Source organism: Mycteria americana, chromosome 27 (assembly GCF_035582795.1).
Source record: "Mycteria americana isolate JAX WOST 10 ecotype Jacksonville Zoo and Gardens chromosome 27, USCA_MyAme_1.0, whole genome shotgun sequence".
NCBI classification, from domain to species: domain Eukaryota; kingdom Metazoa; phylum Chordata; class Aves; order Ciconiiformes; family Ciconiidae; genus Mycteria; species Mycteria americana.
This window is the reverse complement of record NC_134391.1, coordinates 2,228,174-2,255,329: the sequence shown is the minus strand read 5'-3', so window position 1 is coordinate 2,255,329 and position 27,156 is coordinate 2,228,174. Positions and strand designations below refer to the sequence as shown.

The following is a 27,156-nucleotide window of genomic DNA, read 5'->3' as shown; positions in this document are numbered from 1 at the left end:
GCTCCAGCAGCTCCCACCCTTGGGTATCACCACCCGCCCTTGCCGGAGGGACCCAGGCGTCCGGGCACCTCCCCGGGGCACCCAAGAATTCGAGTACCCCCCGAAGGGATGCGGGTATCGCGATACTCCCTGGATGGTGGGAACCGCGGTGACGTCATACCACCATCTGTGATGTCACAGAGGGAAAGCCCAGGCAGGGAGGGGCCAGGGGGATGGGTGAGGCTGCGGGAGCAGCTGTGATGTCACGGTGCTGGGTATGGCATCACGGGGAGCGGAGAGCGCGGTGGAAGTGATGTCACTGCCGGGAGCCTGACCAACGCCTCCCATGTTGGGGAAGGTCCAAGGGGGTCGGGGGGACCTTCGTGGCGGGTCCACGAGGGGGTGGCTGCACGAGGGGGTCATCGGGTGGTACAAATGGCCGTCCCTGAGGTAATCTGTACGGAGTGATGTCAGCATGGGTCAAAATGGAGAAACACGGAGTGACACGGGTCAACACACGTCAACACGGGTCAACACGGGTCAACGCAGGTCAACATGGGTCAGCAGGGACAAAGATGGGTTAGTGCAAATCACCATGGGTCAATACAGACTGACGTGGGTCAACACAGGTCTACATGGGTCAAAATGGAGGAACAGAGCGTGACATGGGTCAACATAGATCAACATGGATCAACGTGGGTCAACAACACGGACCCGCAGAGATCAGCACGGGTCAACACGGGTCAACACGGGTCAAAACGGAGCAACGTGGGTCAAGTCAGCCCAACGGAGATCAACAGCAACACGGGTCAGCAGGGCTCAGCGCAGGCCAACATGGGTCAACATGGACCAACATGGATCAATGTGGGTCAACACATGGGACAACACGGGTCAACAAACATGGGTCAACATGGGTCAATACAGACCGATGTGGGTCAACATGGAGTGACGCTGGCCAACACGGGCCAACACAGGTCAAAACACGTGTCAACACAGATTAACACTGGATCATCATGGGTCAACGCAGATTGACACGGGTCAGCACGGATAAACACAGGTCTACATGGATCAAAATGGAGCAACACAGAGTGACATAGGTCAACACGGGTCAACACGTGTCAACACAGATCAACATGGTTCAATACGGGTCAACAAACATGGGTCAACACAGATTGACAGGGGTCAACATGGAGTGACACAGGTCAACATGGATCAGCGCAGGTCTACATGGGTCAACGCAGGGTGACACGGGCCAACATGGGGCAACATGGGCCAACACGGGTCAAACATGGGGCAACACGGGTCAAACATGGGGCAACACGGACCGACATGGGTCAACGTGGAGGGACACAGGCCGACATGGGCCAACACGGGCCAACACAGGTCAACACGGGTCAACATGGGTCGTCATCAGCCAACATCACCCCACCACGTGGGACAGCCACAAGTACCGGGTTGTGGAGGGCGGAGCTCTGACACAGCCGTGATGTCATCACGGGGCAATGGATGATGTCAGAGACAGAAGGGAGTCAACATGAGAAGTCACGCCACGCCAGGGCCAGGAAGTGACATCACCAGTGGGCAAGAAGTGACATCACTCACAGAGCAGGAGCGTTATGCCTGACCTGGACCAATCTCTGACGTTACCAAGGGCCCAGGAAATGACATCATCAACTTATCAGGATGTGTGGCAGGCCCAGCCCGAGCAGTGATGTCATCACTGGATGAGGAAGTGATGTCACTGCCGGATGCAAGGGCACGAAGTGACATCATGGGCAGGCCAGGAGGTGCCACCGCGCTCACAGCAGGCTGTGACATCACCAACAGACCAACTGCCCCTATAGGGCTGCTGTAGGGGCGGGGCAGTTTGGCCCTATGGGGTCTATAGGGGATCCCTGAGCCCATGGCGATCCCTACAGGGATCTATAGAGGATGCTAGCCCTATAGGGATCCCAGGGGGGAGCTGCCTATAGGGGATCCTAGCCATATAGTGATCCCCTGTGGGGATCTATAGGGGGATCCTGGCCCTAACAGGAATCCTATAAGGATCCCCAGATCATCCAGGCCTTACGCAATCTATAGGGAGTCCATCTATGGGGATCCTTGTGGAGATCTACAGGGGATCATGGCCCCATGGTGATCCCCATGGGCATCTATAGGTTCTCCAGATGCTGCGGGGGTCCCCAGGGAGGTCTATAGGGGATCTAGGCCCTATGGGGATCTGTAGGGAATCCAGACCCTGTATGGATCAGCATGGGGATCTATAAGTGATCGAGGGGTCTACAGAGGGTCCAGGCCCTGTGGGGATCCTTATGGGGACCTACAGGGCACCTGGGCCCTATAGATCTAGATCTAGAAGTCGTCCAGGATCTATAGGGGTCTAGAGGGAATCACAGCCCTATGGGGGATACTGAAGGGGGTCTATAGGGCATGAAGGCCCCTATGCAGTTCTATAGGAGGGCCAGGCTCTACAGGGATTCCTATGGGGCTCCATAGGGGATCCTAGACCTATGGGGAATGCCATGGGGATCTATAAGGCACCCAGGATCTATAGGGGTCTTAGGGGATCCTGGCCCCTATGGGGACCCGTCTGGGGGTCTATAGAGGACTGTGACCCTATGGGGGCCCTTCTGGGGGTCTATAGAGGATCGTGGCCCTATGGGAGTCTATAGGGCACTGCAGCCTTATGCAGTACCTATGGGGGTCCCTATGGGGTCCTATAGAGCTTCAGACTGTATGGGAGTCCCCATGGGCGTCTATAGGGGACTGCAGCCCAGTGGGGGTCCTGATGGGCGTCTATAGGGATCCCAGCCCTGCGGGGGTCCCTATGGGGGTCTATAGGCACTCGTACACTGTGGGGGTCCTTATGGAGGTCTATAGGGGCTCCCAACCCTACGGGGGTCCCTATGGGGTCTGTAGGGTGTTGTAGCACTATGGGGGTCCCTATGGGGGATACCGGCCCCAGGGGGGTCCCTATGGGGGTCTATAGGGGCCGGCGGCCCTGCAGACCCCCGCGGGCCGCCTCCGGGTCCCGGCAGGGGCCGGGCCGCTCCCGCCCCGTCTCTATGGTACGGGGGCGGCGGGAGGACCGCGCCGCGTCCCTCTCTATGGTCTCCGCTCACTTCCGCTCCGGGCCCTCCGGGCGCGCGGCCCCGGAAGTGACGCGCCGGGCTGCCGGAAGCGGCGGCGAAGGCGCTTCCGGGTGTCGGGGCCGGCGGCGGTTCCGGCGGGCGCGGAGGTGAGTGCGGCCCCGCCCCCGCCCCGCCCCCCGGGTCCCTTGGGGGGGGAGGGGCCGGACGCCTGGGCCCTCGGGCGGGGGGTGGGGTGGGGGATGTCCCCCGGGTGTCGCCACGCGCCGGTGACGTCCCGTGAGGTGTCCCCGGCCCCTGGTGACGCCCTGTCAGGCGTCCCCAAGCCCCCGTGATGTCATCAGCGCTCTCCCCGGCAGCCGGTGACGTCCCACAAGGTGTCCCCCGGCCCCTGGTGACGTCCCGCTGGCTTCCCCACCCCCACGTCGATGTCCCCAGCCCCTGGTGACACCCCACCGGGTCTTCCCAGCCCCCAGTGACGTCCCCTAAGGTGTCCCCAGCCCCTGCCAATGTCCCCAACCCTGTCCCCAGCCCATGGTGACGTCCCATAAGGTGTCCCCAGCCCCGGTGGTGCCCTGGTGGCATCTCCACACCACGTTCATGTCCCCAGCCCATGGTGACATCCCATAAGGTGTCTTCTCTACACCACGTTGATGGCCCCAGCTGTGTCCTTAACCCCCCGGAGATGTCCTCAGTGGTGTCCCATGATCCTGGTCATGCCCTGGTGGCATCTCCACACCATGTTGATGGCCCCAGCCCATGGTGACATCCCATAAGGTGTCTTCTCTACACCACGTTGATGTCCCCAGCTGTGTCCTTAACCCCCCGGAGATGTCCTCAGTGGTGTCCCATGATCCTGGTGTTGCCCTGGTGGCATCTCCACACCACGTTGATGTCCCCAGCCCATGGTGACATCCCATAAGGTGTCTTCTCTACACCACGTTGATGGCCCCAGCTGTGTCCTTAACCCCCCCGGAGATGTCCTCAGTGGTGTCCCATGATCCTGGTGTTGCCCTGGTGGCATCTCCACACCACGTTGATGTCCCCAGCCCATGGTGACATCCCATAAGGTGTCTTCTCTACACCACGTTGATGGCCCCAGCTGTGTCCTTAACCCCCCGGAGATGTCCTCAGTGGTGTCCCATGATCCTGGTCATGCCCTGGTGGCATCTCCACACCATGTTGATGTCCCCAGCCCATGGTGACGTCCCATAAGGTGTCCCCAGCCCCTGGTGGTGCCCTGGTGGCATCTCCACACCACGTTGATGGCCCCAGCTGTGTCCTTAACCCCCCCGGAGATGTGCTCAGTGGTGTCCCATGATCCTGGTGTTGCCCTGGTGGCTTCTCTACCCCACGTTAATGTCCCCAGCCCATGGTGACGTCCCATAAGGTGTCCCCAGCCCCGGTGGTGCCCTGGTGGCATCTCCACACCACGTTGATGTCCCCAGCCCATGGTGACATCCCATAAGGTGTCTTCTCTACACCACGTTGATGGCCCCAGCTGTGTCCTTAACCCCCCCGGAGATGTCCTCAGTGGTGTCCCATGATCCTGGTCATGCCCTGGTGGCATCTCCACACCACGTTGATGTCCCCAGCCCATGGTGACGTCCCATAAGGTGTCCCCAGCCCCTGGTGGTGCCCTGGTGTCTTCTCCACACCACGTTCATGTCCCCAGCCCATGGTGACGTCCCATAAGGTGTCCCCAGCCCCTGGTGGTGCCCTGGTGACTTCTCCACACCACGTTCATGTCCCCAGCCCATGGCGACATCCCATAAGGTGTCTTCTCTACACCACATTGATGTCCCCAGCAGTGTCCTTAACCCCCCAGAGATGTCCTCAGTGGTGTCCCATGATCCTGGTCATGCCCTGGTGGCATCTCCACACCATGTTGATGTCCCCAGCCCATGGTGACATCCCATAAGGTGTCTTCTCCACACCGTGTTGATGTCCCCAGATGTGTCCTTAAACACCCCCCCCCCCCCGAGATGTCCTCAGTGTTGTCCCAAGACCCTCATGATGCCCTGGTGTCTTCTCCACACCACGTTGATGTCCTTAGCCCCTGGTGATGCCCTGGTGGCTTCTCCGTACCACATTGATGTCCCCAGCCCATGGTGATGTCTCATAAGGTGTCCCCAGCCCTTGGTGATGCCTTCGTGGCTTCTCCACACCATGTTGATGTTCCCAGCCCCTGGTGACACCCCATATGACGTCCCCAAACCCTGTTGCTCTTCTCTCAGGTATCTCCAGACCTCACCGACAACCCCCCGGTCCCCGCCAGCGCCCGTCCCCGCGGCCATGGCGGAGGCGGTCCACTACATCCACCTCCAGAACTTCAGCCGCTCGCTCCTGGAGACCCTCAACGGGCAACGCTTGGGCGGCCACTTCTGCGACGTGACCGTTCGCATCCGGGAGGCCACCCTACGGGCCCACCGCTGCGTCCTGGCCGCCGGCAGCCCCTTCTTCCACGACAAGCTGCTGTTGGGTCACTCGGCCATCGAGGTGCCACCCGTCGTCCCCAGCGGAGCCGTGCGGCAGCTGGTGGAGTTCATGTACAGCGGTTGCTTGGTGGTGGCCCAGTCGGAAGCTCTCCAGATCCTCACCGCCGCCTCCATCCTCCAGATCAAGACGGTCATCGACGAGTGCACCCAGATCATCTCCCAGAGCCGCGGTCCCAAGGCGCTGCCCCCCGCCCGCCCGCCCCGCCCCGAGGCCGCCCCGGCGCCCGCCGACCCCCGCCACAAGCCTCTGCCGGTGCCGGCACCGCCGGAGCCCGACGTCCGCTTCGGTCCAGCCGAGCCGGCGCCGAGCTGCCACAGCCGCAAGCAGCGCCAACCGCTGCGGCTCCAGCTGCCGGTCAAGGAGGAGGAAGAGGAGGAGGAGGAAGGGGGGGGCACCGCGGGCGGTGAGGAAGGCTTCGCCCCCCTGCCCTTCGCCGCTGAGGAGCCCCCATTTTTCGGCGCCCCCGAGGTCTTCACCGACGCCTTCCTGCCCCCCTGGCCCGGCGAGGAGGGCGGCAAGTTCGGGCCCGACTGCAGCCTGGAGGCGCTGGGCCGGGCGCCGGCGTTCGGGGCCAAGGCGGTGACGGGGGGCAACGGTTTTGGCTTCGCGCCGCCGCCGCCGCCGCCGCCGCTCTACGAGGGGGGCGCGGAGGGGGGGCTGAGCGGGGGGGGCGTCCCCCCGGCCCCCGAGGTGCCCCAGCCCGGCCCCTCGCGGTGCCCCGAGCCCTCCTACCAGTGCGGCCACTGCCAGAAGACCTTCAGCTCCCGCAAGAACTACACCAAACACATGTTCATCCACTCCGGTGAGGGGACATCGGGGTGGGGACACGGTGGGGGGGGACACGGGGCCCACCCAGCTCCCCGGGGTCCCTTGTGGGGGATGCAATGGGGACGGTGAGGGTGGGGGGAGGTGGGGACGTGGAAGGGTGGGGAGATGTTGGGGGGACAAGGACGTGGGGCGAGGGGGATGGTGCAGTGAGGGAGCGGGGACGTGGGGGGACGGGGACGTTGGGATGGGGATGGTGACGTTGGGGGATGGGGGTGTGGAAGGATGGGGACAGGGATGTAGCGGGGACCCACGTTGACCTGTGTTGACCCGTGTTACTCCACGTCAATCCATGTCAACACATGTTGCTCTGTGTTGCTCCATGTTGACGTGCGTTGCTCCGCGTGATCAGCGTTGAGCCGTGTCACCGCGTTGACCGTGTCGCTACGTGGTGACCCACGTCAGTCTGTGTTGACCCGTGTCGACCCCTGTCGCTCCGTGTCAGTCCATGTCAACACATGTTGCTCTCTCTTGATCCATGTTGACCTGCGTTGCTCCACGTTGATCAGTGTTGACCCGTGTCACTGTGTTGACTCATGTTGACCCGTGTCACTATGTGGTGACCCACATCAGTCCGTGTTGACCCCCGTTGACCCCTGTTGACCTGTGCTGACCAGTGTTGATCCATGTTGACCTGTGTTGATCCATGTTGACCCCTAGTGATCTATGTTGACCCATGTCACTCCACGTTGCTCCGTTTTGACCCATGTAGACCTCTGTGGATCCATGATGTCCCGTGTCACTCTGTGTTGACCCACGTTGATCCAGCGTTGACCTGTGTTCACCCATGTTGACCTGTGTTGACCCATTTTGACCCGTGTTGATCAGTGGTGACCCATGCCAATCTGTGTTGACCCATGTTGCTTTGTTAATCCGGTGACCCATGTCGTTCTGTGTTGCTCCATTTTGACCCAGGTTGATCTGTTGACCCATGTTAATCCATCTTCACCTGTGGATCCATGCTGCCCCATGTTGATCTGTGGTGCTCCACGTTGACTTGTGTTGATCTGTTGACCCATGTTGACCTGTGCTGACCCATGTTGATCCATGCTCACCAGTGGAACCATGTTGACCCGTGTTGGTCTGTGTTGACCCATGTTGACCTGTGTTGACCTATGTTGGTCCATGTTCACCCATGTTGCTCCATGTTACCTGTGTTGACCCATGATGACCTGCGTTGACCCATGTTGACCTGTGTTGACCCATGTTGACTTGTGTTGACCCTCATCGATGCACGTCACTCCCTTTTGACCCATGTTGATCCATTGACTTGTGTTGATCTGTGTTGGCTCATGTTGACCCATGTCACTCCATGTTGACCTGTGTTGACCCATGTTCACCCATTAACTTGTGTTGCTCCATGTTGACCCCTGTCAACCTGTGTTGCTCCACGTTGACCTGTATTGGTCCATGTTGCTCCACATTGACCTGTATTGGTCCATGTTGACCCCTGTCAACCTGTGTTGCTCCATGTTGACCTGTATTGGTCCATGTTGACCCCTGTCAACCTGTGTTGCTCCACGTTGACCTGTATTGGTCCATGTTGACCCCTGTCAACCTGTGTTGCTCCACGTTGACCTGTATTGGTCCATGTTGACCCATGTTGACCCCTGTCAACCTGTGTTGCTCCATGTTGACCCTGTCAACTTGTGTTGCTCCATGTTGATCCATGCTGACCTGTACTGATCCATGTTGACTCATGTTGACCCTGTCAACTTGAGTTGCTCCGTGTTGCTCCATGTTGACCCCTATTGATCCATGTTGACCCACGTTGATCCGTGTTGACCCGTATCGATCCGTGTTGACCCATATTGATCCAAGCTGACCCATGGTTGTCTCTCTGTAGGCGAGAAGCCCCACCAGTGCTCCATCTGCTGGCGCTCCTTCTCACTCCGTGACTACCTGCTGAAGCACATGGTGACCCACACGGGTGTCCGCGCCTTCCAGTGCGGTGTCTGCTGCAAACGCTTCACCCAGAAGAGCTCCCTCAACGTCCACATGCGCACCCACCGCCCCGAGCGCTTCCAGTGCCGCCTCTGCACCAAGGGCTTTTCCCACCGCACCCTCCTTGAGCGCCACGCCGCTGCCACCCACCCCGTGCCACCGCCGGGACCACCGCCAGGGCCGCCACCACCTGAAGCCGGGCTGACAACGTGGCCAGGCACCGAGGCTGCGGGTGCCGGCCCCACTCACACGGCATAAGGGGGCCCCGTGGGGGTCTCTGTCACCCCCGAACTGCCTCAGGGGTGGGCTTTGGGGCTCCCCCGTGCCCATGGATGAGCCCCCAGGGCTGTTTGAGCACCCCAGGGTGAAACCTGGAGGACTTTGACCTCACCCCAGCCATGGATTTGATGCCCTGGATGGACAGATGGAGGGAGATGGGGTCCGACCCACTTGTCCCCTCCTGGCGATGTGGTTTCCGTCCCCCCAAACCGCGGCAGTGGGGGCGGTTAAACAGACTTGGAGGCACCGGCGGGTGGTGAAAATCAACACACGGGCTTTAAAGACCGTTTTAGTGCTGTTATTGCAATTTTTTTCCCTAAAAATTCCCCCCCTCCTCACTGCTTGCCCACGTGACATCTCACCTACTGAATAGTGGGTGCCAATCGTAAGCATGTGGCCACCACGGAAAGGACCATGGTAGCCTGTTGGCCACATCATGGGACTTCCCAAGTCTTTGTGATGATGACGGGTGCCAATGGGACCAAACTACATCCCCGTGGCCACCACAGACAAGCTGTAGTAGCCATTGGGCCATGTCATGGGTCACCCCTGAGTCTTTGTGTCCACCTTCAGCCCCAACGTCATCTCTTTTTGCCCACGTGGCTTCTCCACAAGCCAATGGGAGGCACCAGTGGGGCAAACCCATATCCCCATTGGTCACATCATGGGCCCTCCCCAAGTCTTTGTCTTGACAATGGGCACCAGTGGAGCCAAACCACATCTCTGTGGCCACCACAGAAGGGCTGTAGTAGCCACTGGCCGTGTCATGGACCCTTCCCAAGCCTTTGCATTGGTGATTGGCACCAAAAAGGCCAAACCACATCCCCATGGCTACCACAGAAGGGCTGCAGTAGCCGTTGGCCACATCATGAGTCCTCCCCAACTCTTTGCGTCCACGTTTGTCCCCAGTCCCATGGCTTTTCGCCTACACGGGTTCCCCACAAGCCAACAATGGGCGTTGATGGAGCCAAACCATGTCCCCATGGCCACCACAGAAGGGTCATAGAGTCACTGGCCACATCGTGGGTCCTCCCCAAGTCGTTTACATTGATAATGAGTGCCAGTGGGCCAAACTACGTCCCCGTGGCCACCACGGAAGGACTGTAGCAGCCGCTGGCCATGTCATGGCTCCTACTGCAGTCTTTGTGTTGATGACGGGTGCCGATAGGGCCAACCCACGGGCACGCGGCCATCACAGAACAGCTGTAACAACCACTGGCCACATCCTAGATCTTCCCAAAGTCTTTGCATTGATGGTAGGCGCCAACGGGGCCAAACCACGTCCCCACGGCCACCACAGAAGGGCTGTAGCAGCCGTTGACCATGTCATGGGTTCTCCATGAATCTTTCTGTTGACGATGGGCACCAGCAGATCAAACCGCATCCCCATGGTCACCACAGAAGCACCATCGTCTGCTCCGCCACCTCCTCCCTTCTCCTTGGGGAGCCCCTCAGAGCCGCCGGTGCATCGCCAGGGCCGGAGTGGGTCCCCTCTCAGCTGCATGGAGGCGGCGGTGGCGAGCGAGGTGGGAGCCGCGGCTGAAGGTCTTGGGGCAATCGGGACAGTGGTAGGGCTTCTCGCCGGTGTGGGTGCGCTGGTGCTCGAGCAGACGGGCGCTCTCACCGAAGCATTTGCCGCACTGGCCGCACTGGAAGGGTTTTTGGCCGCTGTGGAGACGGCGGTGCTGGCTGAGGTTGGAGCTCCAGCCGAAACGTTTGCCGCAGGCGCTGCACTCGTAGGGTTTCTCGCCGGTGTGGGTGCGCTGGTGCTGCAGGAGGTTGGAGTTCTGGGTGAAGCTCTTGGCGCAGGCGCCGCACTTGTAGGGCTTCTCGCCCGTGTGGGTGCCCAGGTGCCGCATCAGGTGCGAGCTCTGCCCAAAGGCCTTGCCGCATTCGGTGCACTTGTAGGGTTTCCGGGTACCCGGGGGGGGTGTGGGGGGCAGTCCCCAGGGCCAGCCCAGGGCGGGTGACGGGGGCAGCGGTGGCGACGTCACCAGGCTCTCGGGGGTGTCCGTCTCTGGGGACTTCATGGTGGCTGTGGGGACATGGAGATGGGCGTCACCATAGGGATCCCTAATTGCCCTCCCTGAGCTTCTTAATTGCCCCCAGTATCCCAAATTGATCCTCAGAATTCCCAGATCACCTCAGATCTCCCAGATCACCCCTTGATCTCCCTCACTGCCCCCCGGATCTCCCATATTGCCTCCCAAGCCATAGGGTGCCCTCTCAGACCCAAATCTCATTTGGAGATGACCAGGAGGAACATGGAGGTCAGGGATGGACCTGGGTTGGGTTGGAGCAAGGACCCCTCAGAGGTCCCATGTATGTGTGTCCCACCCTGGTGGGACGGAGCTGGGGAAGAGACCCAAGGACGTGGTGGGTCTCCATCCTTGGAGGTCCTCAGACTTCACTGGGGGGACCCACGAGGAACCTGGATGAGATGGACCTGCTTTGGTCAACGTTGGACCCCTCCGCTGTCCCATGATGCTTTGCGGTGCCCCCCCTGCACCCCCTCCTGGGCAGGGCTCACCTCCGTGGGTGCCGGGTACCGTCCCCCCGTCCCTGTCGCCGGGCGGCTCCTCTGGCTGCTCCATGGCCTGTGGGGAGACGCGGGGTGGGGGGTCAGCACCCACCTCCCCCCAAAAGAGGACCCAGGCATCCGGGGTGGGAACGCAGGGGGGGCCACCCTCTGCCAGGGCTAGAGAGACTGGGGGGTGCCCTGGATGTGCTGGGGGGGCACCCGGGAGGGGTCCTGGGGGGGGACAGAGGTGGAGGTGGGACAAGGGGGATCTTGGGGGGGTACGGGGGGGGGGGGCACTGACTACGGGGGTACACCGAGGGTGAAGGGGGGACGTGGGGGACCTCCAGACCGGGAGGGGGGGGACCCCAAAAGGGGTGAGCGTGGAGAGTAGACCGGGGCGGCATCGGGGGCTCACTGGGAGGGGTGTCCCGGGACCGGGGGGAGCCCGGGAGGGGCCACCGGACGTGGGAAGGGCACCGGGGACGGGGGGGCGACACCGAGGGGGGGTCGGGACTTGGGTGGGGGGGCGACACTGGGGGGTCCAGGTGGGCTCCGGGCCGGTCCCGGGGTGTCCTTCCACGGGGTGCCCCCCGGTGTCCCCGTCCCCCCCCCGCCCCCACCTCACCTAACCGCCGCGGAGCCGCCGCCGCCACCTCCCCGCGCCCCCGGAAGCGCTCGGGCACCGCTAGGGGCCGCTCCGGGCCGCTCGGAGGACCGCAACTCGATGGTGTTAACTCCTTCCGCGCCGTCCTGCCCCGACTCCCCCCCCCGGCGGGGCCCTGCATCGTATTTTGGGGTGGGGGCAGTTTTCCCCATTTCGGCAGGTTTTTGCCCCATTTTGCGGCTTCACCCAAGGGCTGCGGGGGGCCCCGAGGGGCAGAGTTAAGGGGACGGGGGGGGGTCTCCAGGTCCCAGAGGCTGCAGGGGAGCGTCCAGAGCCGAATTTGGGGAGACAGAGCCCAAGGGTGGGGGCTCCAGGGTCTTGAGCCCAAGGGTGGGGGCTTGAGGGTCCAGAGCCGGGGCGGGGTGTCCGGAGCTGAGCTTGGGGTGTCCCTGAGGTGACTCACGTCCCCGCTGGTGGGTAACAAGGCCGGAGCGCTGGCGGTGGCTCCCCGAGGTCCCCACGGTGACGAACAGAGTTAAGGGGATTCCCGACGTCCATATTTTGGGGTCCTTTGGGGCTCCTGGAGGCAGATTCGATGACACCCGGCAGCCATTTTGGTGTCCCCGAGGGCTACTTGTGTCCCCACCGGTGGGTGACGAGGCCAGAGCGCTGGTGGTGGCTCCCCAACATCCCCTCGGTGACGGGCAGAGTTAAGGGCATTCTCCAATCTCTTGTGTTTTGGTGGCCACAGGGTTGCCCAGAGGCAGATTTGGTGACACCCGGCACCCGTTTCGGTGTCCCCGAGGGCTACTTGTGTCCTCGCCGGTGGGTGACGAGCGCCGAAAGTCTTACCGCCGTCGCCGCAGCGCTGGGCCCCTGGTGCCAGCGGGGACGTGGGGACCGGGGACAGTCGCGGAGGGTTGGCAGGGCCGGGGGCTGTGGAGAGAGGGGAGAGTGAGGGGGGGGGGTGTGTGGGGACGCTGGGGACATGCAGAGGGACATGGGGGACACGCGGAGGGACGTGGGGATGTGGGAGGACACACAGAGATGGGGACATTTGAAGTGACACAGGGACACACATGCAGAGTGACGTGGGGGACATTTGGAGTGAGATGGGGATGTGGGGGGACACGCGGTGTGACATGGGGGGCACGTGGAGGGACACGGGGGACATTCAAGAGTGACATGGGGATGTGGGGGGACACACGGTGTGACATGGGAGACGTGAAGGGACATGGGGGACATTTGGAGGGACATGAGGACATGGGGACACATGCGGTGTGACATGGGGGACATGTAAAGGGACATGGGGGACATTTGGAGTGACATGGGGACACATGCGGTGTGACATGGGGGACATGTAAAGGGACATGAGGGACATTCAGAGTGACATGGGGACACATGCGGTGTGACATGGGGGACATGTAAAGGGACATGGGGGACATTTGGAGTGACATGGGGATGTGAGGGGACATGCAGTGTGATATGGGGGACATGTGGAGTGACATGAGGACATGGGGACACACACGGAGTGACATGGGGGACATGTGGAGAGAGGTAGGGGACATTCGGAGTGACATGGGGACGTGGGGGACACGTGAAGGGACATGGGGGACATTCAGAGTGACATGGGGATATGGGGGGACACATGAAGGGACATGGGGGACATTGACATGGTGACATGGGGGGACATGTGGTGTGACAAGGGGGACAAGTGGAGGAACATGGGGGAGATACATGTGAGACACGGGGACACAGAGGACACAGTGCGACGTGAGGGGACACATGGTGTGACCTGGGGACACGGGGTCACGGAGGGACACACAGAGTCACAGGGGATGTGGGGGGACACCTGGCGTGACATGCGGGGGGACATGAGAGGACATGGGGACGCGGGGGATCTGGGGAGAGACAAGGTGGAGACGTGATGACGTATGGGGACATGAAGGGACTTTGAGAGACCCGAGGACACGTGGGGGACGTGATGGGGACATGGTGGGGACACAAGGGGACGCACAAGGGGACACCAAGGGGATGTGGAGGGACCTGGGGACACACAGAGAGACATGGTGGGGACACAAGGAGATCCCAGGGGACACTGAGGGACATGGGGGGACTGGAGGCACTTGGGGGGACACGAGGGCACATGGGGGGACACCGAGGGACACGGGGGGACCTTGAGGGGGACACGAGGACCTGCAGGGGACATGGAGGGGACCCAGGGGACATTGAGGGACCTGGGGACACGGAGGGGGACACAGGGGGGACCTTGAGGGGGACACGAGGACCTGCAGGGGACATGGAGGGGACCCAGGGGACATTGAGGGACCTGGGGACACGGAGGGGGACACGGGGGGACCCGAGGGGACACGGGGTGCTCACCGGGGGGGACGTGGGGGGGACGCTGTCCCAGGGCCGCCAGCGCCCGGGGGCCCTCGGCCAGGAACATGGCGCCTGCGGGGACACCACCGTCAGCCAGTGCTCCCAGTGCCCCCCGGGGCCCTCCCAGTAATGCCCCCAGTAACCACCAGTGCCCTCCCAGCGTTCCCAGTAAAACCAGTGCTCTCCCAGGATCCCCAGCGCTCCCAGTACCTCCCAGTGCTTCCTGTGACTCCCCCCAGTGTTCCCAGTAACCCCCAGGGCCTCCCAAGTGCTCCCAGTAACATCCCAGCGCTCTTAGTTTCCCCCAGTCGACCTTCCCAGTGCTCCCAGTAACTCTGCCCCGGGGCTCCTAGTGCTCCCGGTAACCCCCTTGCTGGCCTCCTCAGTGCTCCCAGTTCACTACAGCGCTCCCAGTACCCTCCCAGCATTCCCAGTGCCCTCTTAGTGCTCCCAGTCCCTCCCCAGTGCTCCCAGTTCTGCCCTCCAGCATGCCCAGTAACTCCCTGGTGCCCCGCAGCGTCCACCATCCCAGCCTCCCCAGCTCTCCCAGTCCCTCCCCAGTGCTCCCAGTTCTGCCCCCCAGCACTCCCAGTCCCCCTCCAGTGTTCCCAGTAACCCCCGGTCCCCCCCAGTGTCCACCCCCCCAGCCTCCCCAGCTCTCCCAGTGCCCCCTTAGTGCTCCCAGTCCCTCCCATCTCTCCCAGTGTGTCCCGTCCCCTCCCCCCCGTCCCAGTACCTCGGGCGGGCCCTGCCCCGAGTCGGGCCGAGCTGGCGGGAGCAGCGGAAAAGGGGGGGGGGGGGGGGGGCGCGCCCCGCCCGTACCGGGGGCACCGGGAGGCACCAAGGAGGGACCGGGAGAGCCGGGGGGCCCGGGGGGAGCCGAGGGGGCCGGGGCGGCACCGGGGGGCCGAACGGGGGGGGGGGGGACGGGCGGTACCGGAGGGGCGGTACCGGGGGGGCCCCGCCCCCCCCCCCGCGGGGTCTGTACCAGGGCCCTGTCGTGGGTGTCCCCACCGCATGTGGGTGCCAGCACCCCAGCGACACCCAGGAGGGATGTCCCCATCCCCGGGACGTGTCACCACTCTGGGGACACCTAGGAGGGGTGTCACCGTGCCGAGGACACCCACGTGGGTGTCCTCACCCCACGGCGGGAGGTGACGCAGTGGCTCAGCACCCACAGGGGTCCCCCATCCTCCCCCAGTAGATCCCAGTTGGGTGCCAGATCCCCATTGGTGCAGGGTGAGGACACCCATGGGTGACACATGACACGGGCCCCGGGGACACCCAAGAGGGCCCCCACGGTGGGGTGAGGAGGAGGAGACCCCCCTCTCCATGGACTGGGGATAGGGGACAGGCAGGAAGCCCCCAAACTGGGAGAGAGGCTCCCAAACTGGGAAAGGTAGAGGGGGTGTGAGCAGGGACCCGCCCCCCCCCGCCCCCCCCCAAACTGGGAGTTGGGAAGAGTGAAACCCTTCCCAAACTGGGAATGAAGGAGAGGAACCCCCCCTCAAACTGGGAATGGAGGAGGGGAGAAGCACCCCAACTGGGAATGAGGGAGGGGAGAAGCACCCAAACTGGGAATTGGGGAGTAGAACCCCCCCAAACTAGGCATGGGGGAAGGGATTCAGACAGACCCCATCTTGTGTCGGGGTGGGTCCAGTCACCCCCTCAGTTTTGGGGCTCCCCCCAACCCTACCGGCGGGTCATTAAACAGGCCAAAATTTGGGTGCTTTTGGGAGGGGATGGCAGATATTTACCCCCATGGGTAGTGAAGGGAGCCCCAGTTTGGCCCAGTTTGCCCCCAATCCGCCGCCCTGGGCCCCCCCAAACACTTTTACGACCCCTCCCAGCAACTTTACCCCAGCTTTGGCTTTAAATCATCCTCTCCGGTGGCGAGATTAAGTATTTTTAAGGTGGTTTTACTCACTTGCACGTGGCTCTGGGGACCTCAAAGCCCCTTTGGAGACTCTCAGGTTTCTCCTCTGGGGGTGAAATCAGGCGTTAAACTGACTGAGAAGCAAAAACATGGGGCGGAATGAGATGGGTGGGTGGAGGGAAGCGCAGGAGGCTTGGGGGTAGCACAGGGGGTGTCGGATGGGGTTGCCGGGGCAGGACGGGGGGCTGAGGGAGCCGAATCGGGGCTGTCCAGGCTGGTCCTGGCATGGTTGAGGGCTAGCTCTGAGGGAGGGGGGTGATTTCGGGGTGACACCAGGGACTCGGGCCCAGGTCTGGCTCACACCACAACCTAGAGCCAGGTGCTGGCCTTAGGCCCTCGCCCACAACCAGCCTTAAACCTGGGCCTCGGCCCCGGCCCAAGACCAGCCCTTGAGCGGGTCCTTGCCCAGAGCCAGGGCTGAGCTTAGGCCCCAGTCCAGCCCCAGGCTGACAGCCAAGCCCTGGCATAACCATGCTCAGAGTTGGGCCTTGCCCCGGGCCTGCACCCACACCCAGGCCCAGACCCAAGCCCAGGGCCGCATCCAGGACCAGCCCAAGGCCAGACCCACATCCCCCTCTGGGCCCACACCCAGGCCCAGCCCTGGGCCGCCATTGATACCCGCTCTGCATCCTTCCCCCATCCCAGTCTTGCCCTGAGACCCCCGGGGTGGGGGCCTCCTCCCTCCCCCGGGGCTCCCACCCGTACCCCCGCGCACCTCAGCCGAACCGGAGTGACTCCGGACCGGCTCTAGGGATGCTGAGGTACTTGCAAAGGTGATTGGTTCGCTGAGATGTCGATCAGAGCCTCTTCCCCGCCTCCCCGAGCAGTGTGGATGCCGATTGGCTAAGCGCAACGTCCATCTTAAAAGTCACCGCCTTTCCTGGCTGATTCGACCGCTGGTTGGTCCAGCGCCTGCACGCCCTCTCGGCTTCCAGACCACATTCGCCCTCCCACCTTGGGGGTGGAACGCTTGGAAGAAGCGGATTAGATCCATGAGCTGTCAGTCCGCGCTCTCCAGATGCCTATTGGCTTAATAAGGTGTGGACTCCACCCACTGAGTGAGGTGATTGGTCCGTCCCCTTTAACTCCACCCCCGCGCCGCTCACGTGCCGGCGGCTCCTTCCCGCCCCTCTCTCGCTGCTGGTCCCGCCTTCCCCCTCCGCCTGCACCTCCCATTGCCTTTCCGCCCTGTCAATCTCATGTAGTGCCCGCCTCCTCGGCGCACGGCGGGCGCTGACTGGCTGCTCCCGGAGGAGGAGGTGGCTCCTGCGCGCGCAGCCGGCGGGGGGCTCGCGAGCCTCCTGGTGAGGGGGCTGAGGGGGGCAGCGGCCGCCATGTCAGGCCCGGCGGTGGAGGCGGCCGGCCCCGCCGGGAAGCGACCGGACTCGCTGGACCTGCTGGAGCGTTGCGGCGTCTGCCGGGAGCGGCTGAGGGCCGAGCGGGAACCGCGGCTGCTGCCCTGCCTCCACTCGGTCTGCCGGGAGTGCCTGCGGGCCGCGCCGGGCCCTGCCGCCGCCCCCACCCCGGATGGACCAGGTGAGGCGAGGGCACCTTAGCGGGGGGGGGGGTGTTAGGGTGTGTTAACGGGGGGCGAGGGAGCCCTGCGATGGAGGGGAAGGACCGTGTGAGGCCCAGCTAAAGGGGGGGGGGCGTGCAAGGCCGTGGAAGGGGGGGTCGTGGAAGGCTGTAGCGGGGTGGGAGGGTGGGGCCGAGCTGCGCCAGCGGGGCCAGGAGCCGTACGAGGGGGGTGCGTGTGTGTGTGCAAGGCCGGGGAGGGCGTGCGGGCAGGTAGGGTGGCACGAACAGCCCTGTGAGGGTGTGAAGAGGGATCGGGGTGGGCCTGGGCGCCTGTGAGGGCGTTTTGAGGGTGGTGTGGGATCGGAGCCCTGCTGAGGGGTGCAAGTGGACCCGTGGGTGAAGCAGCTGGGGTGCTGTCGATGCCCTTAGCTTCTCCAGGAGCTTCCTGCCTGGGTCGTCGTGTGTGGGGCTTTGGCTGGATGTGGAGTGGTCTGTGGGGTCTCCCCAAGCCTCCTGTGCTCAGTAGCCTCCTTCGCCCCCCAGTTTGTCATACTAGGCAGCCCCCAGCTGCCCTACGGCTGCTCCAACCCCACCCGGACCCCTGGGTCCTTCCTGCCATGGGGTTGTCCTACCCCAGGGGGGACACTCTGACCCCGTTCCTGGCGGTTGCCACCGCTGCGGCTCCTCATTGCCACCTCCACACCCCTCCACCTTGGCGGGGAGGCTTCTGGAGAGATCAAAAGCACCGCATCCTCTGGCCGCCGTCTGTGGGAGATAACATCTCAACCGTTGCTGTGCTGCCTCCTGAGGCGAGGAGGAGGAGGAAGGGTAAATCAGCGGCTGCTGCGAAGGTGGATGACGGAGCCGAGCAACCGTGGAGGTTTGCGGTGGATATTGGGAGAAAATTCCCTACCCGGCAGTTTGGCTGACCAAGCCATATGGCTGACCTGTGTCAATGCTGGACCTGCTTCGGGAGCAGGGACCCCCTGAGGTGCTGTCCCCTCTGCGATGACATCAGGGACAGCCTTGGGGCCATGGTGGGGCTCCAGTTTTGGAGGTCTCCGAGGTCTGCGTGTCACCGTCAGGACCCAGGATCTTCTGGTTTCTTCCTTCTCCACCGGAGCCCGTTAGCGGCCCACCCTGCTAACGAGCCACCATGTTTTTGGCAGGCACAAGGCACCGTGCGGGTCCATGAGGAGAATCTCTAGTGACAAACAGTGGTGACCGGGGTTTGGGTGACCCTGGGCTCCCCCTGACATCCCCCCCACCACTCCTCTCCCCGCAGTGGTCGACTGCCCCATCTGCAAACACCAGTGTCACCTGAAGGATGTCGTGGAGAACTACTTCCTGAGGGACAGCGGGGCCGAGGCGGCTGCCACCAGCCAGGGGTCGAGTCAGGTAACGCATCGTTAATGCTTAATTAATGAGTAATTAGGGTGAAGCGAGCTCCCCGCAGCTGGGTGGGCCTGGTGTCCCCACACCGTGTCTCTTGTCCCGCAGTGCTGCACCAGCTGCGAGGACAACGCGCTGGCCACCAGCTACTGCGTGGAGTGCTCGGAGCCGCTCTGCGAGACCTGTGTGGAGGCCCACCAGCGGGTCAAGTACACCAAGGACCACACGGTCCGGGCCGCAGGTCCGTCCCTGTCACCGCGCTGTCACCGTCCTTGTCACCACCCTTTCTGAGGCGGTGACCTTGTGGCTGGCGCATCCCTGGGCACGTCTGGAGGTGCCGCCGCGGTGGCTGTGCCTGTCCCGCAGGGACGCTTACTCTGTCAGCGGGTCCCACTGGGTACTGGTGACATCGTGGTGACATCACGGTGGTGTCACACCGTGTTTCCCACAGACAGCGGCAAGGCGAAGGAGGGGGAGCGTGCCGTGTACTGCTCCGTGCACAAGCACGAGCCGCTGGTGCTCTTCTGCGACACGTGCGACACGCTCACCTGCCGTGACTGCCAGCTCAACGCGCACAAGGACCACCAGTGAGTAGGCACTGGCAGTAATTAATTTAATAGAAATTAATTTTTTCACGGCTAATTATTGCTTGGATCAGTTATCCTGCTTGTTATCCCTTAAAAACAGTGAGCTGGGGCAAGTCAGATGACTGATCAAATTTATTTATTGACTGGAAAGGTCACCTGCAGCACCTTAAATGTGTTTTTAACGGGTATCTAAGAAGGTAGATAACTAATTAAACTGATTAACTAGTTATTGGAAGAGAACTGAAGTTAGCCTGCAGATTAATTATTTTTCTCAATTAGTTATTGATTTTAAAAGTGAAACTCATTAGTTATTAGTTGGCCAACTACTGAAGGGCTTGACTGAGCAGATGATTAGTTAATTTTGGTTAATTTTTGTTTTTAACCAGATCGGTATGTTATCTGATTAATTACTTTGCTAATTAGCAGACTGGTTGGTTTGAGGGGCTCAAATTGCTTTTAGGTTTTAAGGGATTGGAGATACCTAATTTGCTAGTCGTGAAAACTCAGTTTAATTACCTTCTCAGTTATTTCAATTAGCTTGATTTTTAACTGATTTTTTTTTTTTAAATAGCCTGGTTTTGCTCTCAGACTGGTTAAATTTCCTGGTTGAATCGATAACTAATTCATTATCTGATTATCCAAGCAGGTAGCTAGTTAGGTTACTTACCTGATTGATTTGTTCTGTTAAAAGCATTTTTGATGCATAAGATGTAACTCAGTTAAAGTAAATAACTAAGTTTACATTTTGTGGCTGACGAGTTTGTTAGCTCGGCCAGCTCCTTAACCAACATTAACTTGATTATTGCCTAACAAGTTAACGAGGAAGTTAGATAAGAATTGAGTGGGTTAATTCATTCAAGTTGGTTCCCTCCTCCAGTGGCTCCAGGAGTCAAGAGGTCTCTGTGGGGGCTATTTTGGCCCCCTGCCATGGGTCGCTGGTGTGGGGGGCTGCACCCCTCAGGGCATTTTGGGGCTCGCAGCCCTGTTGCGACCCCCTTTTTCCCCGCCCTTGCAGATACCAGTTCCTGGAGGATGCGGTGAGGAACCAGCGGAAGATGCTGGCGACGCTGGTGAAGCGCCTGGGCGACAAACACGCCAGCCTGCAGCGCTCCACCAAGGAAGTGCGCAGCTTGTACGTGCCCTATTTGCCCCCCCCCCGCGGGGCAATTATCTGCCCCCGACAGGGGCATTTCCCCCCCTCACCCCTTCCCTCCCCTGCGGGCAGCATCCGCCAAGTGACGGACGTGCAGAAGCGGGTGCAGGTGGACGTGAAGATGGCCATCCTCCAGATCATGAAGGAGCTCAACAAGCGCGGCAAGGTGCTGGTGAGCGACGCCCAGGTGAGCCGGGTGGTGATGCATTGTCAGCGCTTCTCCTGTCACCGTCCCTCTGCCCTGAGGTGGCATTGTCCCCCTCCTCGCAGAGGGTGACGGAGGGGCAGCAGGAGAAGCTGGAGCGGCAGCACTGGGCCATGACCAAGCTGCAGCGGCACCAGGAGCACATCCTCCGCTTCGCCTCCTGGGCCCTGGAGAGCGACAACAGCACCGCTCTGCTGCTCTCCAAGAAGTTGGTGAGATGCCGAGGGGCCAAAACCCCCTCGCAGACACCCCTAAACCCCTCACCTTGGGCAGGGACCACCCCGTGACGGGTAGTTGGGGACCGGCGGTTCCCCCGTCACTGTGACTCTGTTCTCTGGGACCGGTGGGGAAGCGGGTGCTGGAGAGTGAAGCCAAGCCCCGAGCTGTGTTGTGTCTCAGCTTGGGATCTGCTTTCCTCTGGGTCCCCTGTTTTGGGGGGACGTGGGACGAAGCGGGGTCAAAAGATTGTCTCCCGAGGAGTGGTTTGTCCCCAGCTCCCCCTCAGCCTTCCCAGGGTGCCCCCTGTCCCCCGCTGCCTCCCCGTCCGTGTCCCTGTGGCTGCGTGTCCCCAGGGTGCTGCAGTGGGGTCCCTGGGGCATGCTGGGGTCCCCTGGGGGTCCCCATGCTGTAATGGGAGCCCCCCTGCCAGGGGGGTATCCGCAGCAAGTCTCAAAGTCCCTGTGATGTGACGGGTGACACGTTGGGTCCCCTTGGGGTCCCTGTGACATCATGGGTGCTGCAGTGGGTCCCATTGCAGTTCCCATGGTGTGATGGCTGCTGCAGCGGGTCCCTTCGGGGTCCCAGTGACATTATGGCTGCCCCTGGGGTGCTGCCATGTGTCCCCTCGGGGTCCTTGTGGCACGGTGGGTGCACCAGAGCGCTGTCATGTGTCCCCTTCGGGTCACCATGATGTGACCAGTGCCCTTGGGGTGCTGCTATGTGTCCCCTCAGGGTCCCCACGATATGATGGGTATCTCTGGGGTGCTGCCATGTGTCCCCTCGGGGTCCCCATGTTGTGACAGCTGCCCCTGGGACACTGCCGCATGTCCCCTCGAGGTCCCTGTGATGTGGCAAGTGTCCCCAGCGTGCTGCCACGTGTCCCCTCAGGGTCCCCACGATATGATGGGTGCCTCTGGGATGCTGCCACGTCTCCCCTTGGGCTTCCCGCGTTGTGACAACCACCCCTAGGATGCTGTCACGCGCATCCCCCATGAGGTCCCCAGGTTGTGACGAGTCGTCCCGTCCCCCCTCCCCTGCACCCCCCAGATCTACTTCCAGCTCCACCGCGCCCTCAAGATGATCGTGGACCCCGTGGAGCCACAGGGTGACATGAAGTTCCAGTGGGACCTCAACGCCTGGACCAAGAGCGCCGAGAGCTTTGGTGAGCCCTCGGGGAGGGGACACCCCTGGGGACACCCGGGCCCCCCCTGACACCACTCGCCCCCCTTGCAGGCACCATCATCTCGGAGCAGAGCCTCCCCCCGCCCTCCCTCAGCCCCCAGCCGCCGGCTGCCAGCCCCCGCGGCCCCAGCCCTGCCGCGGGCGTCTCGCAGGTACCTCCAGGGGGGTAGGAGTGTGTGGTTTTTTTTGGGGGGGGGGGGTGTCTCGTACCTGTGGGTGCCCCCCTGGTAATGGACCCCCCCCCCCAATCTCTTCTCTAGGGCCCCCTGCAAGCCACGGTGGTGAGCAAAGGGCAATATGCCCCCGGCCCCCTCCTGCAGCCCCCGGTGGGACCCCAAATCAGGGCTGAGGAGGGGCAGGGGAACCCCAGTATCCCACAGAGTGGTTGTGGGGAGCTGGGGATGCCCACCCTGCCTCAGTTTCCCCTGGGGGATGAGGGGCTGGGCTGCCCCGACCTGTCCCCCCCCCACCTTTACCCACAGATGGCCGAGAGCCCCGGGGACACGGCTGCGGGTGCTGAGCTTGGTGAGTGGGGGGGGGGGTGACACGGGGCGACCTGAGGGGGTGGGAGGAGGATGAGGGAGGGCAGGAAGGCTCCTGATGTGGGTTTTTTCTCAGCAGCCAACAGCCCCCCCGAAGCTGCTGTCACAGGAGTGAAGAGGTGAGCGTGGCAGAACCCCCTGTCCCTGGGGATCTGCTGGCCCTTGTCACCCTGTGCTTTGGGGGGTGGCTTTGAACCCCCCCACATAGTTGTCCTGTGACACCCTGTACCTGGGACCCTGTCACAGTGTGCCCAGGGGTGGCTTAGGCAGCACTGTCCCTTGTCACTCCCTACGTGGGACCTCCTTTCCTTGTCACCCCGCACCAGGGACCCTATGCCTTGTCACCCCATGTCCAGGGGGTGGCAGGGACACCCTCTCACCCCATACCCAGGGTCCCCCCACCCTTGTCACCTCATCCCCTGGGGTGGCCCCAGTCCCCCATGTCCCCTATCACTCCATACCCAGGCATGGAGGACAGGGGACAGGGCCGCTGTGTCCCTGTCATTGTCCCTGCGTAGTGGGGCTCCATCCCGGGAGGTCTCCCAGCTGGGAGGAACACAATTTTGGGGCTTGGGGGGCTGCCCAGGGCCCCCCAGGGTGCCCTGATGATCTTGTTATACAGGAGAAAACACGTTAATCCTCCTGGGGAGGAGAAGTTTGTTAAGAAGCTGCTCGTTAAGCGGTAATGACGAGGGCCTGAGGGAGGGTGGGGGGGTGGGGGAGTCAGGGCCCCTCCATTCTGACAGCGAGTTGAGGGGGCGGAAGATGGAGCCCCGGGCCTGGGGTAACCCTGTCCCTTGCGCCTTGCCCTTGTCCCCCGGTACCCACAGGTGACTGGGACCCCTCCTGTTCCTTGTCACCCTGTCCCCAATGCTCCCCTGACCACCACCTCTGTCCAGGGGCAACTGTGAGACCCACCCCCCGCCAATCCCATCCCTTGTCACCCCCTTCCTGAGGGTCCCTTGTCTGTGATGTCCCTGTCCCCTGTCACTCTGTTCCTGGGGTCCCCTGCTTCTTGTCCCCTGTATCGGGGAGTGGCTGGGTTCCTGTGTGCCAGGGGGTGACCAGAACCCCCCTGTCCCTTGTCACCCCGTACCCAATGCTCCCCTGAGCCTTGTCACTCTGTTCCTGGGGTCCCCCCCCCCGTCTTGTCCCCCTGTGCCAGGGGGTGGCTGGGGTCCCCCCTGCCCCTTGTCCCCTTTGTGCTGCAGGGTGGCTGGCAGCCCTCCCTGTTGGCACCCCCGTCCTGAAGGGACTAGGGGCTGCCAGCACCCCAAACCCCAAGGAAATCTACCCAGGAGGGTTGGGGGGGGGGTCCCCCAAAATCCTGACCCCCCCATGTCCCCCAGGAGCCGCCCCGCCGGGGGTCCGGTGAATGCCCTGCTCCGCAAGGTGCCGCGGGTCAGCCTGGAGCGGCTGGACCTGGATCTGTCGGGAGCGGCGCAGCCCCCCGTCTTCCGCGTCTTCCCCGGCACCTCGGCCGAGGACTTCAGCCTCATCATCATCGAGCGAGGGGCGCAGCCGCGGCCCCCCGTCACCCTCACCATCAAGGTGGGTGTCCCTCTGTCCGTCCTCGCCTCCTTCCCTGTCCATCCGTCTCACTCCTCTCTTGCCCCCCTCGCAGGAGGAGCAGCAGGAGGCGGCCATCGGGGACACCCAGGACACCAAGCCGGTGGGGCTGCTTCCCGAGCACCCCGGGGTGCTGGGACCCTCCGGACCCTCGCTGGGGCTGGGATCTGCCCCCCCGGGAGTCTCCCCCGGCTCCGGGGTCTCTTGTTGCCGCGTCTGCTGCCAGGCCGGTGCCGTGGTGATGTGCGACTGTTGTGAACGCTGCTACCACCTCGACTGTCACCTCCCCGCCCTCCAGGAGGTCCCCAGGTACGCCTGGGATCCGCTGGGCAGCCTGGGATCTGCTGCCCCTGGTCATTTCCCCGGGTCCCCCTACGTCCCCGGGATCCACCGATCTCCCGTCCCTGAGGGTTGCCGCTCCATCGTGTCCCCTTAGGGCTCCTCTGGCACTGCTAGATCCCCCCGGATCTACTGCTCTCCCCTGGGATCCCCCTTGCTGGGGGTTACTGCCCCATGGCATCGTGGAGGATCTTGGGGATCTGCCGCTCCCCGGATCTTCAGGGATCACCCAGAACCACCAGATCTTTGGAGTCTGCTGATTTCTCACAGGATCTACTCATCTCCCATAGGATCTCTTGCTTCCTTGTCCCAGGATGGGGATGGAATTGCTTCCACGCCTCCTGATTCCTTGTGGGGGGATCCTCTGGTGCCACTAGATTCCTTGAGTGATCACTGGCCTCTGGGATCTACCCTGCCCCCCCACCCCAGATCCAGTTCTTCTCCAACCCAGAGGTCGTTGGCCACTGCTGGGGCTTTGGGAGCTGCTTGACCCTAGTCCACGTCTCTCCCTTGGGATCTGTTGGCGTCTTTTGGGATCCACTGATCCTTCCTCCGAGGGAGTTGCTGCCACCCAGGTTTTCCAGTCCTTGGTTGCTACTGGATCCCCAGGATTTGCTGGGTTTTTGGGGTTTTTTGTTTTTTTTTTTTTTTTTTTTTTTCCCTGGAATTTTCCAACCCCATGGACCAGGCCAGCTCTCAGATCGACACAGGGACCGCCCTATGATCCCTGGAGATCCCGTCTCAATCCTTGTGGAGGTCCAGCTGTTGACCACAGAACTCTGGGGTTCTGCTTTCTGCCATCCGTGGAGGGACCCACCTCTCAAGCCCAGATCCTCTGGGATCTCCTGGCCCTCATCTGCATTGGGATCTACCTGTTGATCCCAAATCCTGGGGGAACCTGCGGTGTCCAGCCCCATGGTGCCCTACTCCTCCATCCCTGACCCTCCTGGATCCCTTGTAGGTCCTCAAGGACCTGGAGGCCTAAACAGCAACGCAGATCCCTTGGGGATCTACTGCCCTGATCCATGGGAGAGTCACACATCAATCTGGGATCAGTTGGGACCTCTTTTGATCCCTTGGGAGCTGGTATCCCCCCTCCATCGCGGACCCCCCCTCCTCTTGATCCTTTGCTGCCTGGCTCTGATCCGCGTGGGAATCCCCCCGCTGATCTAAACCCTGTGGGATCCACTGTCCCTGAGCCCCATGGCTGCCCCCACCCCCTCGATCCCAGCTGCCTGGGGAGCTCTGGGCCCCAATCCCGGGGGCTCTGCCCGTGCTGCAGTGAACAAGTTGGGAGAGGAGGGGGACCACCCGATCCCCTCACCCGATCCCCTCACCCGATCCCGCAGCCCCGAGTGGAGGTGTCTGCTGTGCCAGGGCCTGCCCCCCCCCAGCGAGGACCTCGCCGACGGCTTTGAGGAGGGGCCGCCCCACAAACTCTGCCACCTGGACCAGCAGGTAGGTATGGGGGGGGGGGTGATCAGGGGATCCAGTGGTGCATGAAGGGATCGAGGGATCCCTTTAAATCCCTGCAGAAATGCGAGTACGTGCTGCTGGAGCTGCTCTGCCACGAGCCCTGCCGGCCCCTCCACCGCCTCTCCAGCTCCCCGGTGAGTCCCGCGGCGTGGGGCAGGGGATCCCTCACCCCCCGCCGGGATCCCTCACCCCCCACCGCTCCCGCCCCCTCCCCAGGCCGGCCACGACGCCATCGACCTGACCCTCATCCGTGCCAAGCTGCAGGAGAAGCTCACCCCCCACTACCGCTGCCCCGAGGAGTTCGCCCGCGACGTCTGGAGGATGATCCGGCAGTTCAACCGCCTCACCGAGGTACGGGGCACCCCCGGGGTGGGTTTTTGGGGGGCTGGGGGGGGTCCAGCCCCCCCTCCTCACCCCTGTTTCCCCCCCCCCCCCCTCCCCAGGACAAGGCGGACGTTCAGTCCATCCTGGGCCTACAGCGGTTCTTCGAAGCCCGGCTCAGCGCCGCCTTCGGTGACCGCAAGTTCTCCTCCGCCCTCCTCCTCGAGCCCGCCATCCCTCTGGACGAGGCCGAAGGGTCGCCGGCCCCCCCCGCCGGCCCCCTGGGGCCCTGATGCCGCGATCCTGCCCCGGTGCCCCCAGGGACCGCGAGCAGGGATGTGGTGCTGTCCCTGTCCCCCCCTCACCCCCTCATGGCGGCTGTCCCCGTCCCCCCCCCCGTGGGGGTGTCCCATTTGCATCTCTCGGAGAAATAAAGCCATCGTCTCGGCCTCCTGGAGCTCCTCCCTCATCTCGGGGCTGGATCCGTCCCCTGGGCCCCCCCATTTTGTCTCCTCCTGGTGCCCCCCCACTTCCATCCTTTTGCCCCCCATGAGGATGGAGCGGCTGGTGTGGGGCTCAAGCTAAACTGGTGCCG

The 27,156-nt window shown here is 62.6% G+C and overlaps 3 protein-coding genes across 20 annotated transcripts; 2 read left to right on the top strand and 1 right to left on the bottom strand.

Annotated features, from left to right (window-relative positions):
- Positions 1-3,130: 3,130 nt before the first annotated feature.
- On the top strand, positions 3,131-8,904 carry ZBTB45 (zinc finger and BTB domain containing 45). Its single transcript, XM_075525765.1, has 3 exons — positions 3,131-3,217; positions 5,306-6,369; positions 8,239-8,904. Exons 2-3 carry the CDS (start codon positions 5,364-5,366, stop codon positions 8,592-8,594), a joined length of 1,362 nt encoding a protein of 453 aa, XP_075381880.1. The 5' UTR covers positions 3,131-3,217; positions 5,306-5,363; the 3' UTR covers positions 8,595-8,904.
- A 17-nt stretch (positions 8,905-8,921) lies between these two features.
- On the bottom strand, positions 8,922-17,394 carry LOC142421194 (uncharacterized). Its single transcript, XM_075525731.1, has 8 exons — positions 17,238-17,394; positions 16,238-16,300; positions 16,050-16,104; positions 15,264-15,459; positions 14,123-14,194; positions 12,593-12,676; positions 11,146-11,212; positions 8,922-10,650 (listed from the first exon to the last, which is right to left on the bottom strand). Exons 1-8 carry the CDS (start codon positions 17,392-17,394, stop codon positions 10,067-10,069), a joined length of 1,278 nt encoding a protein of 425 aa, XP_075381846.1. The 3' UTR covers positions 8,922-10,066.
- Positions 17,326-26,980, top strand: TRIM28 (tripartite motif containing 28). 18 transcript variants are annotated; one of them, XM_075525745.1, is made up of 19 exons: positions 17,326-17,594; positions 18,862-18,974; positions 19,077-19,209; positions 19,420-19,555; positions 20,571-20,687; positions 20,781-20,895; positions 20,979-21,125; positions 22,180-22,294; positions 22,366-22,466; positions 22,575-22,595; positions 22,797-22,839; positions 22,936-22,975; positions 23,479-23,538; positions 24,206-24,407; positions 24,481-24,734; positions 26,114-26,222; positions 26,300-26,374; positions 26,457-26,591; positions 26,684-26,979. In XM_075525745.1, the coding sequence occupies exons 1-19, from the start codon at positions 17,393-17,395 to the stop codon at positions 26,852-26,854; spliced, it is 2,289 nt and encodes a 762-aa protein (XP_075381860.1). In that variant the 5' UTR covers positions 17,326-17,392; the 3' UTR covers positions 26,855-26,979. The 18 variants fall into 18 exon arrangements, with proteins under 18 accessions (XP_075381860.1, XP_075381859.1, XP_075381862.1 ...); XM_075525744.1 differs by having other exon boundaries at positions 22,933-22,975; XM_075525747.1 differs by lacking the exon at positions 22,575-22,595.
- The last annotated feature ends 176 nt before the right edge of the window (positions 26,981-27,156 follow it).

What these genes read in the sequence shown, in the direction of transcription:
- ZBTB45 (XM_075525765.1), top strand. Translation starts at nt 5,364, where the DNA reads ATGGCGGAGGCGGTCCACTACATCCACCTCCAGAACTTCAGCCGCTCG. An exon ending in ACACATGTTCATCCACTCCG is followed by an intron (nt 6,370 to 8,238) that starts GTGAGGGGACAT and finishes GTCTCTCTGTAG; the next exon opens with GCGAGAAGCCCCACCAGTGC.
- LOC142421194 (XM_075525731.1), bottom strand. Translation starts at nt 17,394, where the DNA reads ATGGCGGCCGCTGCCCCCCTCAGCCCCCTCACCAGGAGGCTCGCGAGC. An exon ending in GTCCCCAGAGCCACGTGCAA is followed by an intron (nt 15,460 to 16,049) that starts GTGAGTAAAACC and finishes CCCTATCCCCAG; the next exon opens with TCCATGGAGAGGGGGGTCTC. An exon ending in GCGTCACCTCCCGCCGTGGG is followed by an intron (nt 14,195 to 15,263) that starts GTGAGGACACCC and finishes GTGTCCCCGCAG; the next exon opens with GCGCCATGTTCCTGGCCGAG.
- TRIM28 (XM_075525737.1), top strand. Translation starts at nt 17,393, where the DNA reads ATGTCAGGCCCGGCGGTGGAGGCGGCCGGCCCCGCCGGGAAGCGACCG. An exon ending in ACCAAGGAAGTGCGCAGCTT is followed by an intron (nt 20,688 to 20,780) that starts GTACGTGCCCTA and finishes CCCTGCGGGCAG; the next exon opens with CATCCGCCAAGTGACGGACG. An exon ending in TCTGCCACCTGGACCAGCAG is followed by an intron (nt 26,223 to 26,299) that starts GTAGGTATGGGG and finishes AAATCCCTGCAG; the next exon opens with AAATGCGAGTACGTGCTGCT.